At 40.7% G+C, this 21,870-nt stretch overlaps 1 protein-coding gene across 1 annotated transcript in view; it reads left to right on the top strand.

The window, feature by feature from the left end:
* The first annotated feature begins 801 nt into the window (after positions 1–801).
* The window catches only part of LOC102300989 (protein turtle homolog B), a 26,406-nt gene continuing 5,337 nt past the window's right edge, over positions 802–21,870 (top strand). Inside the window, exons 1-4 of the mRNA XM_042228872.1 lie at positions 802–1,314; positions 1,419–1,556; positions 3,099–3,166; positions 11,804–13,486. Coding sequence (XP_042084806.1) covers positions 802–1,314; positions 1,419–1,556; positions 3,099–3,166; positions 11,804–13,486 — 2,402 coding nt within the window. The remainder of the gene's footprint in view (positions 1,315–1,418; positions 1,557–3,098; positions 3,167–11,803; positions 13,487–21,870) is intronic.

Genomic DNA, 21,870 nt, shown 5'->3' with positions numbered 1-21,870 from the left:
GAGAGAGATTTCCAAGTTTCAGAGCTTCAACATGCAACAAGAAGAAATGGGAGTGAGACAAACATTTTTTGAGCATGTAATTATAGAAAACACGCTTAAACTGAAATAGGCTGTTTTACAGCTGATCAAAAGTTTAAGGACCACACCTCCAAAAAAACCCGTAAACCCCCAAAACAGAAATCAAAGTTCCAAACATGAACTCAGTAATGAGTAGCTCCACCGTTATTGTTGATCACTTCAAAAATGTGTTGCAGCATGCTTGATGCAAGTGAGTGGGAACATTTCTCCAAGTGGTGAAGACAGCCACACGAAGGGTATCTACTGTCTTCCACTGAAGGAAAAAGCACCCCAGACCATTATAGTGCCCCCTCCACTGTGGCGCGTAGAAAACATCTCAGGTGGGATCTGCTTGTCATGCCAGTAACTGGAAACCATCAGGACCATCAAGGTTAAATTTTTTCTCATCAGAGAATAAAACTTTCTTCCACCTTTCAGTGTCCATGTTTGGTGCTCTCTTGAGTCCAAACAGTCAGTTCTGTGGCGTTCAAGAGAGACGAGCCTTTGAAGACGTTTTTTTGTTTTTGAACCCCTTCAGTCTCAGACGCAGTCTGATGGTTATGGGGCTGCAGTCGGCACCAGTAACTGCCTTAATTTGGGTCGAGGAGGGGGCGTGGTTAGCAAGCAATGGCGTAAGACGTTTCTTGGAAGAGCTCCGCACCAGCCTATAATTTTTTTACTTATATCCATCTGTTTTTTGACACCTTTCTGTTGATTCCTGACGTTTGTATATATTTTATAACAATGACGAAACCTAAAGCTTCAAAAGCCCGTGAAAAGACTGAGAAAATCGGAGAAGATGAAGGTGAGCCAGCGAGTGTAGCTGACGAGCACGCGCTAGCTGGGGAGCCAAGTGCAATTAGCCCCGTGACTTCCCAAGTAGCTAACCCGACGTCCGCCGACATAATGAGTGCAATTGCTAGATTGGAGACTTCGGTTGATAGCAAATTAACTGCTATTTCAACCACGATGAACGCTGTGGAGGCCACTCTTTCCACGGTAACTGGGAGGATACATGATATTGAGGAAGCTGTAAATGGGCATGACGAGAGGATTGCCGCTTTAGAGGCGCTCTGCGACTCGCTCCAGAAAGGATACGATTTACATCACAGAAAATTGGATGACCTCGAGTCGCGGTCAAGACGACAGAATATCAGGATCCTTGGAGTTGCGGAGGGGACAGAGAAAGGAAACCCACTGGACTTTGCTTCTGAGCTTATTCCTAAGCTCCTGGGGAGTGAGAACTTCACGGGCAGGGTCGTGGTGGATAGAGCACACCGTGCCCTGGGCCCCAAGCCAGCTGACGGGGACCGGCCTCGTCCTTTAATTGTAAGGCTGCACTACTATCAAATCCGCTGCAGTACGACGGGGCGAAAGTTTTCATCTTTCCGGATCTGACCGCGGAGGTGCTGGCACGGCGCAAGAAGTTTGAAGAAATCCGCAAACGGTGCAGGGCGGCCAATCTACGCTACGGCTTTATTCATCCGGCTCGATTTCGGGTGACGATGGACGGGGTCACACAGACTTTTGATAATTCAATTCAATTCAATTCAATTTTATTTATATAGCGCCAAATCACAACATAAGTCGCCTCAAGGCGCTTCATAGATACAGAGAAAAAAAACCCAACAATCATATGACCCCCTATGAGCAAGCACTTTGGCAACAGTGGGAAGGAAAAACTCCCTTTTAACAGGAAGAAACCTCCGGCAGAACCAGGCTCAGGGAGGGGCGGCCATCTGCTGCGACCGGTTGGGGTGAGAGAAGGAAGACAGGATAAAAGACATGCTGTGGAAGAGAGACAGAGGTTAATAACAGATATGATTTAATGCAGAGAGGTCTGTTAATACATAGTGAGTGAGAAAGGTGACTGGAAAGGAAAAACTCAATGCATCATGGGAATCCCCCGGCAGCCTATGTCTATTGCAGCATAACTAAGGGAGGATTCAGGGTCACCTGGTCCAGCCCTAACTATATGCTTTAGCAAAAAGGAAAGTTTTAAGCCTAATCTTAAAAGTAGAGATAGTGTCTGTCTCCCGAATCCAAACTGGAAGCTGGTTCCACAGAAGAGGGGCCTGAAAACTGAAGGCTCTCCCTCCCATTCTACTTTTAAATACTCTAGGAACAACAAGTAGGCCTGCAGAGCGAGAGCGAAGTGCTCTAATAGGGTGATATGGTACTACAAGGTCATTAAGATAAGATGGGGCCTGATTATTTAAGACCTTGTATGTGAGGAGCAGGATTTTGAATTCAATTCTGGATTTAACAGGAAGCCAATGAAGGGAAGCCAAAACAGGAGAAATATGCTCTCTCTTTCTAGTCCCTGTCAGGACTCTTGCTGCAGCATTTTGGATTAGCTGAAGGCTTTTCAGTGAGTTTTTTGGACATCCTGATAATAATGAATTACAGTAGTCCAGCCTGGAAGTAATAAATGCATGAACTAGTTTTTCAGCGTCACTCTGAGACAGGATATTTCTAATTTTAGAGATGTTGCGCAAATGGAAGAACGCAGTCTTACATATTTGTTTAATATGTGCATTGAAGGACATGTCCTGGTCAAAAATGACTCCAAGGTTCCTCACAGCATTACTGGAGGCCAAGGTAATGCCATCCAGAGTAAGAATCTGCTTAGATACCATATTTCTAAGATTTTCAGGGCCGAGTACAATAACCTCAGTTTTATCTGAATTAAGAAGCAGAAAGTTAGCGGCCATCCAGGTCTTTATGTCTTTAAGACATTCCTGCAGTTTAACTAATTGGTGTGTGTTATCTGGCTTCATGGACAGATAGAGCTGGGTGTCATCTGCATAGCAGTGAAAATGTATGCTATGTCTTCTAATGATACTGCCTAAGGGAAGCATGTATAATGTAAACAGAATTGGTCCTAGCACTGAACCCTGTGGAACTCCATAATTAACCTCAGTGTGTGAAGAGGACTCTCCATTTACATGAACAAACTGGAGTCTATTAGATAGATATGATACAAACCACTGCAGTGCAGTACCTGTAATACCTACAGCATGTTCTAATCGCTCTAATAGGATATTATGGATAAGCCGGAGGCAGCCAAAAGATTCCTGGACCAGAAACTGGCCGTGGGTACAAATGAGTAGGGCTTTTTAACACAACGGTTTACTTCCTCAGGTATATGTTTTTTCTGCATAAGCCTTATTTTTGCTGTTCTTATGGGCGTGTTGATGTGGGCTCATACAGCTTAGGTCAGTATTATTGCTGTTACTACTCCCTACAATATGGACAGTATAAGCCCTCAGGGTCTTTGTTTACTCTTTGATTTGCTGTATGGGAGCCTAGTAAAGCTCACACATATATGGTTTATACGGCTTTTGTTTTTAATTTATCTGAATTTTTCCTTTTTTTTTTTTTTCTTTTCTTTCTTTTATAAAGTGTCTTATAAATCTTCCTTTGCTGGTGTGGGGCTGCGGGATGGGTTAGGGGTAGGATTGTAGCTACTACTATGTTCCTATTGGATATGTTGGGTGGAGAAGGGCTTCGATTGGGGAGGCCCCTCCTTTTTAGTGGGACTGTTCTTAGTGTTTTATGTTTGGATGTTTTTGTTCTATGGTGGTACAATCTTAAATGTGGTAATTACAGAGTGTATAACTACTGGTTAGCTAGTCAAATTAGGATAAGTAACATTTATATTAAACACATTCAATAAGACTACACTAAGGTTGGTCAGTTGGAATGTGAAAGGCCTGGGTAATCCTGTAAAAAGGGCTAAAGTTCTTGCACACCTTAAACTATTGCAACCTGACATCATTTTTTTACAGGAGACGCATGCTAAGCGCAAAGTTCAATCTGTGCTCCGTGCCAATTGGTTGGGTCAGGCATACAATGCTAATTTTGGAGCTAAAGCAAGAGGGGTTGCAATTTTGTTCAGGAAGAATATTCCTTTCTGTCAAAGCACAGTTACTGTGGATCCAGGGGGAAGGTACCTAATTCTTACAGGTCTCTTGAACTCCTTACCCGTCACTTTTGTAAACGTATACGGTCCTAACTTTGATTGCCCTGAGTTTTTTCAAAAGACTTTTAAGCTGCTGCCAAATGTGAATAATTCTAATATTATAATAGCTGGGGATATGAATCTGGTACTGGACACCCGTTTGGATAAAAGTGCATCAGCTCATACCCAACAGTCTAAATCCAGTCATGTTGTGAAGAGTGCGTTGAAAAACATGAACATGGTGGATACTTGGAGACTACTTTACCCCACAGGCAGGGCTTACTCCTTTTTCTCTTCCGTTCATGGGTCGTACTCCCGTATTGATTATATCTTTCTGGACTCTAAACTTATTCCAATTATGAGGGATGTTACCTACCATCCTATTTTAATTTCTGACCATAGCCCTGTGTCCATTGATCTGGATTTTGCAGATTTAGCTAACTTACAGAGAAGAAACTGGCGCTTTGATCCAACTCTGCTTAAAGATGAGACCTTTCATAAGAAATTAGAGAAGCACATTTTAGATTTTATTAATGATAATGATAAAGGTGATGTTGACGATGCAATTCTCTGGGAGAGTATGAAGGCAGTAATTCGAGGCCACATTATTTCGCTCTCTGCAGCTAAACGTAAATCCCAGGAAATGGCTTTGAAGGATCTTGAGTCGAATATACAGCAGCTAGAACAAACTTATCAGTCCTCTCCCAAAATAGAATTACTGGGCAAAATTACTAAATTGAAGTGTGAGTATAATTCTCTGCTCAGCAAACAAGTTTGCCTTCAAATCACTAAGTGTAAGCAAACATTTTTTGAATTGGGTGATAAGCCTCATAGGTTACTTGCAAGATTACTTAGAAAAACACAAGCATCACAAACAATACTATCAATCAATAACAAACATGGGCAGACCACTAGAAACCCCCAAGAAATAAACAAGTGTTTTGAAGACTTTTATCGTGATCTTTATAGCTCTAAGAGTTCTGCGAGTCAGTCATTAATTGAGGACTTTCTGGAAAAGTGTAATCTCCCAAAATTAGATGATGAGGCAGTTGCAGATTTGGAGGCGGACTTCACATTAGATGAGATTAAGACAGCTATTCAACAGATGTCAAATAATAAGGCCCCTGGGCCAGATGGATTTGGAGCAGAGTTTTATAAAGCTTACTCCTCATTGCTAGCCCCTCTGATTTTGCGTATGTTTAACTATTCAAAATTGTCTGGCTCTTTGCCAAGTTCATTATATCATGGTGTAATTTCATTGATTCTTAAAAAAGATCGTGATCCTATGTCTGTCTCATCCTATCGGCCTATATCTCTCCTTTCCGTTGAGACCAAGATATTAACGAAAGTTTTATCAAACCGCCTTAAAGATCATATTGTTAAACTTATCCATCCGGATCAAACAGGGTTTATCCCTAACCGCTACATTTATTTTAATTTGCGTAGATTATTTAATCTCATATATAGTCCTGCTAGGTGTTCAGATGATTCTGTGGTAATAGCTTTGGATGCTGAAAAAGCTTTTGATCAGGTCGAGTGGCCGTATATGTTTACTGTATTATCCAAATTTGGATTTGGTGATTCTTTTATCAATTGGATTAGAATTTTGTACAAAGGACCTATGGCCTCGGTAAGGACTAATAATGATGTATCAGACCCTTTTCGATTGCACAGGGGCACGCGACAGGGAGATCCCATTTCTCCTTTTATTTTTGCCCTGGCCCTAGAACCTTTAGCAGCTCGTATACGGCTAAGTTCTGATATACTACCGATTATACATCAGGGTATTCCTCATAAGTTCTCTGCTTATGCTGATGACGTAGTCTTATTCATATCAAAACCTAAGACCTTGATCAGTCCACTATTGCAGCTTATTAACGAATTTGGCTCTCTCTCAGGGTATAAGATAAATTGGACAAAAAGTGAACTTATGCCTCTGTCGGATGGGGTGGACATGGGTTATCTGCATAATGCTCCATTTAGAATAGCGCTAGATAAGTTTGAATGTCTCGGTATCACAGTCACATGTAAGGTGTCACAACTTTTGAAGCAAATTTGGGATAGAAAAGTTAATCAATTGGAGAAGAATATTGAGTTTTGGATCACATTGCCAATTTCCATGGTAGGGTGGATTAATGCCATCAAAATGGTAGTTTTGCCCAGATTTTTGTACATCTTTCAGTCAATCCCGGTGTGCATTCCCCAGTCATATTTTAAAAAGCTGGAATCTATTGTATCCTCCTTTGTTTGGTCAGGTAAGGTTCCTAGAATTTCCAAAAAGCATCTTGTTAAACATAAGACTTGTGGTGGCCTTGGACTCCCAAATTTTAGATTATATTATATGGCTGCACACTTAAATATTTTTTCATTTTGGCGAAGGTGTACTCCAGGTGCTGATTTGGAAGGACAACCTTCATGGTTGATGATGGAACACCTGTCTTGTAGGCAAACTTGTCTTCCAGCCCTGCTTAATAGCCCGATAAAACTGAAGAATACACTATATGGCAGAAATCCTGTGATTCAAAATTCAATTAAGGTCTGGAACCAACTATTGGGCACAGTAAAGGCTCCTAAAATGTATTTGGATGCTCCAATATGTAACAATCATGCCTTCAGGCCTGGGCTGGAGGACATCACGTTTGTGACATGGCAGGGAAGAGGGATTTGTTCTCTCAAAGATATTTACATTGATGGATATTTTCCATCTTTTCAGCAATTGAGAGTGAAATTTAATCTTCCTAATTCACATTTTTTCAGATTTTTACAGTTAAGACATTTCATCAAAGCATCTATTCCACAATACAATTTGATTCCTCGAAACTCAGTGCTTGACAGCTTCATGTCAGTTGAGCCCTATAGTAGAGGTGCTGTGTCTCGCCTTTACAGGGCCTTACTAGATATATACAGTCCTTCATCTGATACTTTTAGGGAGCAGTGGCAGGAAGAACTGGGGGTGGATGTTTCTGATGATCTTTGGCAAGAGTGCATTAAGAATATATATTGTAGTTCTATAAATGCTAGACACTGTTTGATCCAATTTAAGGTTGTGTATAGGTTGCATTTTTCTTCCACTAAAGTGGAAAAAATATATAAGAACGTTTCAGCCCTCTGTGTTAAGTGTTCGAGTGGTCGAGGAACTTTATCTCACCTTTTCTTTCAATGCCAAAAACTACAGCTCTTTTGGAATCATTTGTTTGATTTTCTGACCAAAGCCATTGGCAGGGAGGTCCCATGTACCCCCTTTGCAGCATTGTTCGGGGTGTGTGAACTGGGATGGGCAAGGGACAAGACAGAGACGCAGGTTGTGTCAATGACCACAATTGTGGCTAGAAAGCTGATACTTCTCTGCTGGAAGTCTGCTAAACCTCCTACCTTCGAAATGTGGTTGAGAGAATTTGGAAATGTACTCCATCTGGAGAAAATCAGGTTTACCTTGTCTAACCGAGAGAGTGTGTTTTATAAGATTTGGCAACCAGTCATTAGCCTGATGGATAAACTTAAGTGAAATATACTCTGTCTTAACATTTATGTATGCTGTATTACCACCTTGTTGACTTGCCTTCCACCTTCTATTGTGTTCTTTTGAAGGTGATTGTTGTATACTGCTCAATTATAAAATCAATAAAAATATATTGAAAAAAAAAAAATTAGGGTCGAGGATCGTCCAGAGTCTTGATGAACAGCCAGCTGGATCCTGGGTCAGTGTTGGTGAATTTTTTTGTGTCTTCCACTTGACCCTCAGGATCATTTAAGAAATTCCAAATGACTGTCTTACTGCGTCCCACCTCAGCAGCGATGGTGCGCTGTGAGAGACCCTGCTTATGCAGTTTAACAACCCGACCATATTCAGTTTTTTTGCCTTTGCAATCAGAATGTCATGACAGTGTGACTACCTGACAGAAAATGACAATGAATCCAGATTTTTGCACAGATTTGGCCTTTTAAAGGCATGTGGTCCTAAACTTTTGATCAGCTGTAAAACAGCCTGTTTCAGTTTAAGTTGTTTTCAATAAATTGCATGCTCAAAAAAATGTTTTGTCTCACTCCCATTTCTTCTTGTTGCATGTTGAAGCTCTACTTGGAACCTTGTTTTTCAAGTGGTCTTAAACTTCTGATCGGGACTCTATGTTGCTCAGTTATGTGAATTGTATGTCCAAGTCTTGTAGGCCTTCTTTAATGACAAAATAAACCATTTTTGAAAAATTAAGTGCGGTGGCTGGTAATACGGAGGTACACCTCTGCTGAAGTGTTTCAGGAAAATAAGATGCACTAAGCATTGTCCTGGGGCAACAACAGCTTCTTGCAACCTTCAGAAAATCTCAGTCTAGATGTGGATGAACTATTTTAAATGTTTGTTTTCAAACTCACTGCAAGTAAAACAGAAATTAGCCCTGGCTCTATCCAAACCACTTTATATGTTAAAATAGACAGACACAGACTTTTGGAAACTTTGACACAGGCACCCATGTTTTCTTCTTGATTGTGTCTTTTAGTAACTCGTTTGATTTCCTTAACTTGTCCTGCCATTGACTCTTCTAAGAAGTAACCTTCTGCTTAACACCAGCTCATGGCTTTCTACAATTTGCAAATGGTCATGTAATTTCACTCACTTTTTTTGCCTTGTGACTGTGGACGGGCTATATTTCTGAAGCTCTGTTAAACTAATGTGAAAATGTATTGATGAAGACAGGTCTCATCGCCTGCATATCCATAAGCTGTGAAGTTGTGAAGCTGTGGATAATGATCCATTTAGGAGATTCATCCATTACTTCTAACTGCTGAGTTTTCAGAAGCCTAAACAAACCAGTTTGTACTATAAGGATAAATATGTCAGTAACTAATATGTTCAATTCGATTTAATTCAGTTCAGTTTAATTTACAATATATAGTGCCAAATCAAACAACAGTTGCCTCAAGATGCTTTATATTGTAAAGTAAAGACCCGACAATAATACAAAGAAAAAAAGAGAAACCCCCAACAATCATATGATGCTCTTTGAGCAAGCACTTTGGCGACAGTAGGAAGGAAAATCTTTTAACAGGAAGAAACCTCCGGCAGAAACAAGCTCGGAGAGGCAGCCACCTGCCACGACTGGTTGGGGTGAAGGGAGAAAGATGAGTTAAAGATGGGAGAGAGCCAGAGATTATTAATAACTAATGATTACATGCAGAGTGGTGTATAAAAAACTTATTCACAGTTTGTGAAAAAGGTGAATAAAAAAGCCTTCAGCAACCTAGACCTATTGCAGAATAACTAAGGGAGGATTCAGTTTTTCAGCCCTTGCTATATATATATATATTTTTTTTTTATCAAAAATGAACGTTTTAAACTTAATGCTAAAAGTAGAATGGATGTCTGTCTCCCAGATCCAAACTGGGAGTTGGTTCCACAGAAGAGGGCCTGAAAGCTTAAGGCTCTACTTCATATTCTACTTTCAAATACGCTAGGAACAACAACTAAGGCTGTACTCTGAGAATGAAGTGCTCTAATGGGTTGAAACAATACTAAAAGGTCATTAAGATGACCCTGATTATTCAAAACCTTGTATATAATGCGAAGGATTTAAATTCAATTCTGGATTTAGCAGGAAGCCAATATAGGATAAGTATGCTGTCTCTTTCTAGTCCCTAATAAGTATCTTCTCTCTTGCAAGAGAGGCAGGGAGCTTATATTCAAACCACAGTGTATACAAACCTGCCATAATCATATAAGGAACTGCAGCAGCATTACAGCTATGTAGGTCTGATAACAGATTTATGAATGTTATCAGCAATATTTGTTACCATAACAACAACTAACTTCTACTAAATTTTATATAGTTTTCAACCAATATTGTTGCAAGAAATAATACCTAACAAAGATCCTGGTTCATCAGAGACACCATCTTTCACATAGTTTAGAAATACAATGTTGTTATCTACACAAATTTCTAACATTGATTGATTAGGTGTTATTGTAATGATAAACAAATTGTTGTTACATTTAATGAGAAGTCCTCATGACTTCAAATAGCAGATGGTATTTTTCAGTGAAGGTAGCTACTGAAACCTGGTACCTTTAACATGGATTGCATGTGACATTGCCTACTATACTGTTTATTTAGGTTATAACAAACAGACCTGCTATAAATGACTTTTATCACTAAATAAAGGGATTGTGGTTTCAAAGAAATTGTGGTTTCATTTCCTTTTTCCTATAGCGCTCTAGTACTAATTTCTAACAAGAATTTGGTTAGAAAGACTTTGATAACATCAAAGTGTCTCAGTTTCTTGTTATATACAAGAACAAGTTATATACTGTAACTCGTAATCTTTTAAAATTTTTGAATTTGGTCAAGACCTCTCAGATATCATATAGAAGGATAGATACCAAAATTGTTCAAACACTTGCAAAATTGGCACAAAATAGTATGTATCCCAACTAGTGGGATACCCTTCACTGGGTATGGTGATTGAATTATCCTTTCAGTTAGTTTTGACAAATGTGGCTAATCATTCACTCCACGCTCTGATATTCTTAATTTTCTATATATGTCATCAATCAAAGTCTCTCCTTTCTCACAAATCAGTCATAGCTCTACCATACTAGATCTTTAACAGTGTTGGTCAGTACAGCCACTTCATACTTGTTACTACAGTGTTGCTCAAAATTTATTACTAACCGATAACCATTGGGTTTTACAAACAGCTCTCTGTTTCTAATATCAGGTGAAATTATTTATTTATTATTTATTTATTTAGTTTTGGGGTATCATGTTTCTTTGGTTTTTTTTGTGCTCCTGACAGTGCTTTGTAATGGGAAAATGTGATGTCATACTGCAATGGAATTCAACTTTTGAATGAATGAAATTTTCATTGGTAGTAAAATTGTACCGTACACGTACTGGTTTGCCTTTAACTTTAGGAAATGATAATGATGAAGTAGAGCTAAAGTATCAGGTGTAAAGTGGGGGATGATATAGAGGGAATGAAAGAAGGTAAAATGCAGTAATATGGCATATGATATAAGCATTCTGCAACTAAGGCATCTCATTATAAGACTAAATGTTAAACCGCTTTTAAAACCAATAACATAAACAGTTATAAATCTAACAAATTACAGATAACTACTAGTAGTTCTTGGGTCCGGTACACAGTCTTTTACTGCAATGGTTAAAACTGGTCTATGCACATGCCTTCAGGGAAGACATATTGAGTGTTCGTGTGGGTACCAATAAACCAGTTTGTTGTTGTCAGAATTATGCATGAATTTAATGATTTTGTGTATTGTACAGTTTAGTTGATATCCCCTTCTTGTGTGCACTTTAATTACTGCTTTGGAAACAAACATTTGTCTTATGTCACCAAACCTCTACATCTACACTCCATTCACTTTCACTTTTGAAAAAAAAGTCACGATGTGTCCAGTATTGTCAAGATGTTTTTTCACTTACCAAATTCATATGAAACTTGATGGAGAAGTGGAACGCTGACAAAGGAAGAAACTGTTACATTTTGGTTTGACTTACTTTAAAATTGTGGGATAAAGCTTTAGTCTGGTCGGAGGAGTGCCTTCTCTGAGTTTGAAAGTTTGCGTATTTGTTGTTCTAGTTTAACTGCCTAAAAATAAACAGGAAATGTATCTTGCTGAATTTCTGTTTGCTAATGATTCATGATCACTGCTTTGACTTAGAACTTGGAATCCTGTAAATGGGGTCTAGTTTTTCTTTCTTTAATCCATGTTTTGTTCTGGTGTAGTTGGATTCATCTCCAGCACCATCAGTAAACTGTTATTTTGTAAAGAAGTACCATTTTAAATGATCACTTCATCTGTATTGTTTTCCACAGGTCATCTTCAGGAAAGGTGAGCCCAGAGAGCATTCGTTCAAAGGCATCGCCATCAGAATCATCTGAAGATAGTCATGACCAGCGTGGAAAAAAACCACCCCCAAGTCCAGGGAAGAAGGAGGAATTATCTCTATACAAAAAGACCAAAAGAGCAATAACAAGCAAGAAATACAGCATCCCCAAGCATGAAGCTGAAGCAACAACACCCATTGAACTCATCAGTCGAGGCCCAGATGGACGTTTTGTTATAGATCCTACAGACAGAGAAATGTCTGTCAAACCCCGGCGAATTGAGGGCTTCCCGTTTGTGGAAGAATCAGACCTATATCCTGAATTCCGACAGTCAGATGAAGAGAATGATGACGCTAGGGCTCTTCCACCAGTTATGCCCCCCTTGCGGCCTCACCAGATCTCCCCTATCTCCAGTCAGGAATCCTACCTGCAACCTCCAGCCTACAGCTCTCATTTCCACAGGCCCTTCGAAGGTATGACCATCATGGAGAGCAGTCGGCTCCAGGCCACTGGGCAGATCCGAGGCTCTCTCCACCACAGGGCTTTTTATGGCTATCTAGGTCCTCCTGGAGATCATGATCCTCCACCTCCTTTTTACATGCCAGATACCAGCCCACTTAGCTCTGTCATGTCCTCCCCTCCATACCTTGCTGAGGGTCCTTTTGGCCACGCTATGATTCCTGAAGAAATGGGAGAAAGTGATTTTCCGCAATATGCTGTCTCTGGTTTTCCACTTCCACTGACCCTCACCTCTTCCATTCGTTCTCCAGAGATTTGGCAGGGATTGGATTTTACCTTTGCAAGTTTGGAAGGACCCCAGTTCATTTTTCCACCACATCAACCTTTGCATCTCCGCCACGATTCTCCCTATCCCCCTCCACCTCATGTTCTTCCCCTTAGTGCTATCCAGACCTCTTCTCTTCCAATGCCCACTTATCCAGCTGTCCTGCCACTGGAGGCCCCAAAGAGCCACTCAAGCAAGTCTCCCAGCAAGGCCAGGCCTCATGGCTCCCCAGCCAAGCATTTAGCTATGCAAGAGGCACATTTAGGGCAGCTAAGACACACAAGCCATGGAATGGGTGTGCCGGTTTTGCCTTACACCGATCCAATGGCCCATATTGTTCCTAGCACATTCAGTAGCTTGGACACACGATGGTTTGAAACCACTCCTCATTTCAGTCCCAGACATGCTCGTAGGATGGATCCTGGCATGCATCAGGTGGTTCTTCAGCCCTCTCGCCTCTCACCCCTCACCCAAAGCCCCCTTAGCTCTCATGAGGGCTCCCCAGAGATAGTAGTTCGTCCCAGGCCACGTCCCGGCATTGTCCAACCTACTATACCTTCAGAGATGTCTGAGATTACCCTCCTCCCTCCTTCCACAGCCAGCTTCTCAAGAAGATCTTCTCCCTCCTCCTCACCTGCTCAAGCCCAGGGTAGCAGGAGAACAAGCCCCAGCTACCATTCCCACATGGCCTTTGCCACCTCTGCAACCAGCTACCCAGCTTCCCAGTCTCCATCACCCCCCATGGAAAGCAGCAACATATTTGGGCAGATGCCATCTCAAAGGAGGACTGAGGAGGAGATCCTTCCATCGGAGCCTTCTCCACCCCAGTTGTCAGCTTCAGGGTAGGTCCATAAGGATTACAGAGCGGGATACCATTTGAGTCATCTGCCCCAACCCATAATGCTTTGGTTTGTGAAGTTGCTCTGATATTTTTGTTTCTGAAGTGCTATGTACTAATCATTATTTCCTAAAGTCATCTCTGTGGCAAATTAATTTTATAGTTTAGCTTATGCTTTTTTCATTTGACTTAATGAAAATGAAAGTTGTATGGTGGAAGGAAACCATTTTGTTCGGATTTTTGTTTTTGATTTCCTTTTTTTAAGTTTAGCTTCAATTTGGTCAGTGCTGCTTTTCATGTCAGACATAAACTTACTCACCCACTGAATCTCTGAAGCACTGTTTCAAAATATTCACCTGGAAATGTACATCGTAAATTTTCATGTGAAAATGCTAAAAGTAAGTAAGTAAATGGTGAATTGACAAGAAAATGCATTTGCTTCACAGATTGCATTTCAGACCTTTAAGGGCTACAATCCATCTGGTTAAAAAAAAATTAAAAACCATGGCCAGTCAAATGCTTTTTTTTGGGGGGGGGGCAGGCCCCTGAAAGCCTGGTAATATGCAGACATCACCACGGGATCCCTGTTTTTCCATCTGTATTATGTTACCCTGCTTTCACCTAACAGGAGGACTCTCATAATATCCACCAAGTCAGTTCCCCAGAGAAAACACCCATTGTTATGTCCAGCTCCAAGCCTTTGAAGATGCCTTTATCATGCAGAGGGATGAGTTCATCGTGGCAGGCCCTGCGGCCCATCCTCAGCCTTAGTAACTTGATTGCATGACCAATTCTCCCTTGCTGTCCAATCTTTCAGATTTTTTTTCCTACTCTACTTTCCTCCCCGATTCTATAACCCACGCCTCCCCAACTCCCTTAAACGCCTTCAGGTCATCCAGGTCTGACTACCAAGGGAAGGTTGTTGGGCAAAGTGTGTCACAGGGCCTGTCCGCTTCTCATGTACTGCAATGTCTCCATCATTATCAAGTAGGGGCAGTGTGGTGGTTCTTGATGGCTCCTGGAGTCTTACCTGCTTTGTTTTTGATTGATCTCAGCTATCTGGGCAGCGTTGTTGTGACCAGGTCCTCTACACCGCAATAGGTAAGGGTTGGATCCATGTCTGAAAGGGGGGGGTTAGCAGGTGGGACTTTTTTGATCACCTCGTCCTTTAAAGGGGAATACAAGCCTTTGAGTCTTTGAGTTGTTCCTTACTTCAGTCAACACATGTAGCTGATTTCAGTTCTTTCTTTTTTTCCCTTTATGTCAAAGTGGCTATGCATTTTAAGTTCTGCAGTCTTAAGTACATTATGCATTCTGACTGATATGCATATGCCATCTGTAAGATAATAGATCAGGTCAGAAATGTCTCACCAACATGTTTTCATGCTTGAGTTGTTTGCTAACTGACCACAATCACAAAAACGTTAACCCTGTTAATCTGTTAAGGATACCAAATCACAGATGGATATATCCTTAGTGTATATATCTCATGAAAACATTTAAAAGTTTTTATTTACGTCACTACATATAACCTTAACCAAATTACTTCAGCAAAGATCAGCTGGCACTTATACAATGCTTGATGGTCCAAGTACATTTCACTTATCCTTTCTGTTTTTTTGACACACACACCTACACACACACACACACACATACTTTTGAAAAGCACACTCCAGCAGTAGTAATAGTTAATGTTTTTAGGCCTTTTGTACCTGAGTTGAGACAGGTCTTGCAGCCCGGGACACAGTACCATGTCGTATGCTCGAGTCCAGCTGAACTGCACGCAGCTCATGTTTTTCGGGCATGGTATGCAAAAGTCACATGAGTAAAATACACTGAACTAAGTGCATTAAAGGGGTTAAGTTCGCTTGGCTAAGTAATGGGTCAGCATCTATGAGTATGCCTTTAACCCTCATTAATGGTCACCATATTGGTTGTTGTGTGTGCAACAACTCTGATGTTTTCATAGCCCTATAGCCATTTATTTTGACATGATGCAGTCTTCCCCTGAACAATAGGTCAGCACCTCAAGAAACCCTCTACACCAGTAGTAGTATAATACTAGAAAAAGTCAAGAATCAAGCAAAGCGAAGAATTTTATTCAAAAAGTTCTCCAGAACATCTGTTCCATCTATTGCAGCTTCTCCCTCTCTGTAATGTGGGAATCTTGTTCTGTTGTATCACTGAAATATACCGCTAAAGACTAAACCACTTGTCCACTTGTGTGGGGACTGCTCTTCCTCATGCCACTGAACTCTTATTCAAGATAATTTATCTGGATTTCAGAAGTGGGGCCAAACCTCCATACATGTCCCTTCCGGTTCTCTATAAGCTGTTTGTTCTCGTTTTTGCGCCCCACCCTCACCCCCTCCCTTTTACAATGATTTAACTACTCATTAGTACATGGGGATCTGCCTGGCCCGGGAGCTGCTGCCAGTTCTCTCTGAGGCCTTCCCAAGCCGCAGCCCCAATTCATGATCACATCATCTGCCATTATCTACTAGAAATGCTGTCAAACTTATGAGGATGTGGTCCCAGCCAGTGAATCAAGCTTTGTTATTAGAAATACATTTATGGGTAGCTTTTGGTAAAGATTGAACTGGGCTATAGTGGTCCCTTATTTATCGCAGGAGTTACGTTCTAAAAATAACCCGCGATAGGTGAAATCTGCGAAGTAGCCAACTTTATTTTTTAAAGTTATTATAGATGTTTTAAGGCTGTAAAATCCCTCACTACACACTTTGTACACTTTTCTCTCTTGTTTAAACACCCTCAAAGTTCAAACCTTCGTAGAAAAATAATTCCAGTATTATAGAATGAAACCAAAGATCAAACCCTGTTTTCGGGTCCAGAACATGGGAATAGAGCAGCTGCCAGAGAATTCAACATGAATTCAATGAATCAATGGTACAGAAGTAGAGGAAGCAAGAAGAATGAGTTGTTTGACTTATCTGACTGTTTTGTTTTGCTTAATGCGCCTCAACGGGCGATCGTGGCTCAAGAGTTGGGAGTTCGCCTTGTAATCGGAAGGTTGCCGGTTCAACCCCAGCTTGGACAGTCTCGGTCATTGTGTCCTTGGGCAAGACACTTCACCCGTTGCCTACTGGTGGTGGTCAGAGGGCCCGGTGGTGCCAGTGTCCGGCAGCCTCGCCTCTGTCAGTGCGCCCCAGGGTGGCCGTGGCTACAATGTAGCTTGCCATCACCAGTGTGTGAATGGGTGGATGACTGGTTGTGTAAAGCGCTTTGGGGTCCTTAGGGACTAGTAAAGCGCTATACAAATACAGGCCATTTACCATAATTCGGTGTGCCTTATGGTCCAAAAAATACGGTAACTTCCACCTTTCTTTAGCATGTCCAGAAGTCCAACTTTTTGTGCAATGGTTAGCATCGTCCTCTGCCTTTTACGTGCTACTGCAGGTGCCTTTGACGGTGCAAAACGTTTCGTCGACATTGTTGTGTTTGTTGGGGAGAAAACATACAAACATACAGTACAGCACTTCAGAGTCACACTGCTAGCAATCGAAGATTTATATAAATTTGACAAGTTAAACACATTACACAAGGAGACAGGAGACACGGCACGGAGGAGATTGATTGACACTGGTCTACAACTGATCAGGACATGGAACACAATGCGCTGTAAAAAAAAAAAAAAGCATGCAAAATTGCACACACACACAAAACAAATCCACGAAACAGCGAGGCCGCAAAAAGTGAACCGCGTTATAGCGAGGGACCACTGTATACTCAAACTGAACACTTAGAATGTTCAAAACACAACATTTAGTTTATAATAAATCACAATGTCTGCAATACTGAAGAAGAAAGATATCCAAACATACAAAGATCAGTAACTTCCACACATGTGTGTAGTTATTCAATGTCATGTGGTCATTCCAAGTGGACTTTTGTATTGGGATACCACACATTATTGTGTATGACAATGTAATCTCCTATCATATCACTTAGTGATTCCAACTAGTAGATATTCTTGTCAAAAGACTTAAAAATTCAGTGATTGCTTTTGCTGAAACAAAACTAATTTTTCTGTACTGGTCTTTGTGGCAGATGAGTACAAACGTGTTACGAAACTGTTCAGTTGCATGTACAGCAAGTAGTTCAGAGGTTGGCCAGGATCCATGAATTATTCATAGCCATTCACCACAGCCACAGTCATTTGAATGACTTTTTTATTAGCTGGTAGAGGAACCCAAACAGTGTGTTGATTCAGTTTAGATTAAAATAGTATCAACAATGTAAAATTCCATTGGCACATGATATTGATGAATTCCCACAGCTAAGAATTCAATTTTCAGATCACAGAAACACCTCCCTCCTGCAACATGACAAGTGCAGGCCTAACTAATGCAGTCCCTCCACATTTCTTCTTACTACTCAGATAGATGTTGCTGTCCTGCCAACAGACCTGAAGGCAGGCAAGGGGATCTGGCAAGGTTTGACTAAACGTAACTTCATTAAGTGCTTCAGACTACTCTCAGTGTGCTTCGTTTGAGTCTTAACCAGTTAACCAAGCTTGTTTATATTATTTTCCAAATACCTCACATTCCTGGTTATTTTCTGAATTGTTATAGTTTCCTTGCTCCGGGTAGTAGAACCGTCAGCAGGATTGCCTTGCAAAGATTCTGCCTTGCAAAGATCATATGCCAAAAAAACAAACAAACATACAAAACAAAAAGGAGCTTTTTCACCTTCATATAAATCACAGTGAGCAAGAATAATACATTTATCAGCAAGTTTAAAACAAAACAAAGCAAGAGCTGCAGCAGCAGGAAGAAATCTGAATCCATACTGAATCCATGATCCAGTAGTTCATGTAGTTAGCACTCATCAGCAAATAATGGCGATATCAGAATTCATTTCAAGATGTCCAGAACAAGACCTGCTTATTTTGCTTTACTCACCTTATGGTGCCCGATCCAATTATTTTTGTGCATTTTGGTATGCCTACCAGCTACCGCCAGCTGGCGTACGAAATTGTTACTCATTTTTCACTATGTCAAGACAAAGCAGAGCACACTGCTAACTGCTTGGCTTTTGGGATGGATGGATTAACCATAGTTTATGTTCAGCTGTGTCTTGTGAGCTGGTTGTTTTTGTCAAATTTCTTATGTATCAGTATTGCTCAGAGTGTAGCTGTACTCTGCCTTTTTGGCCAGTTCCCAAGTTTGTCTCACCACAAGACTGAAAAAAAAGAAAAGAAATGTCAGGACCCAAAATGATCTTTTCTCAACTTCTAAGCTGAAGAAGGTTGCCTATTCAGCTGGAGTCCGGATTATCAACTAGCAACCACCTGTCAGCTTCAAAGTGATGCCTGGAAAGCAAATCACTTCCTGTGTAGACTTAGTTAACAGGAATAATTTAGTTACTTAAAGTATTCCCTGTGAAAAGAAAATCTGAATACCAACGCAGTAAGGGAATTCTACTTGATAAGATGCCTTAAAACAATCAGGCTACATTAAAGGTGAAATTAAGTCCAGTTTAAAGCAATCTAATTAACCCTCAAGTCACAAAGCTATTTTAGCATCTAAATATACGAAGTAAGGACATGACCCTGACATATTGGAAACAGGACTTTTTAAAAAGTGATTTCCATTTTTTATACGTATGCTCGTTTCTTTATCTTACTGTATATTTTTTATTGTTTCTTTGCAAAAGGAGTTAAAAACAAAAATTACACCTGCACAGTTTATTTAGCATCCTCCTCTGACACTTCCCTGCAAAACAAATTGTCTTTGCTTCAATAAAAATAGAAAATAATACATTTAACATGTTATGTTTGAGGGACTGATCTATACCTAGATGGTAGTATCATTTTAACACCAAAATGTTGAACTCAGTCTATAATGCTTTGATCAACAACAATCTACAGTCCGGTAGAGCCACATTTGGGGCGTTCTTTCATATTTGATCAATTCCATTGATAGGTGCTTCATTAATTAAAAACAATCTTGTATGTAGATGTGTAATGTAGAAAATATTTTGTAAAGAAAGACTTGAAAATGTTTGGATTGCTGACATATCTGAAAGAAATTACTTATCTAATTATGGAAAGATAACAGATAATATAAAATAAAGTAATAGCAGTGAGGTTCTGTGCAAGGTGACACTGCTTTGTCTTTCAAACACAATTTGCAATACAACCTGTGCTCTGGGCACACATTGCAGATGCATCGCAGAAATATCCTGATCACCTCCTTAAGGGCCCACCTCTATGGGAAGGATTCATGTACACAATAGTGTATCAAAATAGTCTGAAATTTGATAATCTTCATGTTCTGATGTTGACAATCATTCATTTGAGCCAGTTTATCAATTTGGCATTAGCCAAATTATCTCCGTCAAAGCTTTTGCAATTGTTTTTGCAGAAAATCTTGCTACTCCAAGTATGTCTGTCATGGTTAAAAACAAAGAACAACATCAGACTGGAGAGAAATGTAGTTAGATGGTAACACAGAGAGGGAAGAAAGTCAAAAAAGTAAAGCTGAGGGTAATGAACTACCAGAAGGCGGCATTGCAGACATCAAGGATAGCTACAAGTACCTTGGATCCTGAATGGGAACCATGAAGAGGCCACTTGGAAAGCCCCAAATACCTTCAGAGAGTAAGGCAAGTCCTGAGCAGTCTGCTGAATGGGAAGAACAAGTCCTGGCAGTCAACACGTAAGCCTTACCAGTTATCCTGCTGGGATAATAAGCCAGCAAAAGAGGAAGAGAGAACCCACTGACATCAAGACAAGAAAGTTCTTTACGATGCATAAAGGGTTTCACCCCAAGTCCAGCACCCTGAGACAATATGCTAAGCAAAAGGAAGGAGCCTGAGGACTAGTGACTGTCCAAACCACTATCCAGGATGAAGCAACAAACATTGATAAGTACATCAGGAAGATAGCCACAGCCAGTCATGTGCTTAGTGAATATCTCCGGCAGCATAAACTGAAGAATTAAGAGGAGGAAGATGGGCAGCATAATGGAAGGACAGACTCCTGCATGGTATGTTCCACAGGCAGCTAGAAGACGTGACTGACATGATTAAGATTAAATAATGTACCATGTTCTGATTCAGGGATTTCTGAAAAAATTCAAACGTACAGCTCTGCTATCACTTCCGACATAAATGAAGACAGAAAACTAAACAGCAGTGACGTTTGTAGGGTTACTGAAGTTGGGCTAGCTGGTATATAATGATGTACTATGTGATCGCTAGCGACACAGCTATGTTAGCATAAACACAGTGAAGCTGGAGGATGAACGCTAACTTTTTTCCACTCGATAAAAGTTAATGTGAGGGTTCCTGATGGTTAGGGAGAAATGCAATCGCATGGCAGGATGCTGTAAACGGACCAAACTTAATCAGGAGAACTACTGAGATAATCCATCCACAATACGAGGTTAGTCATTAATTTACTGCTGCATGGGCTGGGCTGTAGTTACATCGTAAGGTTTTAAAAATTAAGCATTAAAATGAATAGTGGTAATAAAAACCAAGAGAGGCCAACAGTGATCTTTTTAGGGGCTTGTTCACATTAAATAGAACAAGATACAAAGCATTAAAACATGTTAAAACCACAACAGCCTTAATAAACGCAGAGCAGTTTAGGGTTCATACATTATACGATTGCAGTACAGTTGTTATTATTGTCACTAGTCACATCCTGTTTATGACAGTTAAAATAAATAACATTCATATAAGAAATAAAATTGTCTCTGGTAAACTGTATATGGTGTTAAATAGGCCTACTACTGTACTTTAATGTCGGTCATAGGGGCGGTGCTTTAAGAGCCATGCATTTTATGAGGTGGTAGTCATTGTGAAAAGTTTGAGAACCACTGAGCTAGATCAAGCTGGACTGAAAGATCGATAGAGGCTGAGGTCTAACCAAGCGTCTGTGTACATGAACAGCTCTGCGGAGTACGGCATGGAAGTGCCGAAATTGGGACACACACCCCTGGGTGGTTGAGAATGACAGAGCGAAGATCCTGTGGGACTTCCAGATGCAGAAAAACTGCTCACGACCAACCAACCAGACAGAGAAGTGGTGGACAATCAGAGGAAGAAGGCAGCAGTAATGGATGTAGCTATACCAACTGACAGCAAAAAAAAGACTGGACGTTTGAGAAAAACCAAGGGCTGAGAAAAGTGCTAAAGAAGGAGGGTGTGGAGGATGAAGGCAACAGTTGCCCCCGTAGTAACTGAGGGACCTGGGGCAGTGACCCCTACACTGGCCAGGTGATTCCAGCAGATCCCAGAAAAAACACCTGAGATCTCTGTCAAGAAGAGTACAGTCCTAAGAACAGCATAAAGATGTGTGTGTGTGTGTGTGTGTGTGTGTGTGTGTGTGTGTGTGTGTGTGTGTGTGTGTGTGTGTGT

Source organism: Haplochromis burtoni, unplaced genomic scaffold (genome assembly GCF_018398535.1).
Source record: "Haplochromis burtoni strain Fernald_Lab_line unplaced genomic scaffold, NCSU_Asbu1 Contig_360, whole genome shotgun sequence".
Classification (NCBI taxonomy): Eukaryota; Metazoa; Chordata; class Actinopteri; order Cichliformes; family Cichlidae; genus Haplochromis; species Haplochromis burtoni.
Note: the sequence above shows the minus strand (reverse complement) of the source record. Positions and strands in the feature narration are given on the sequence as shown.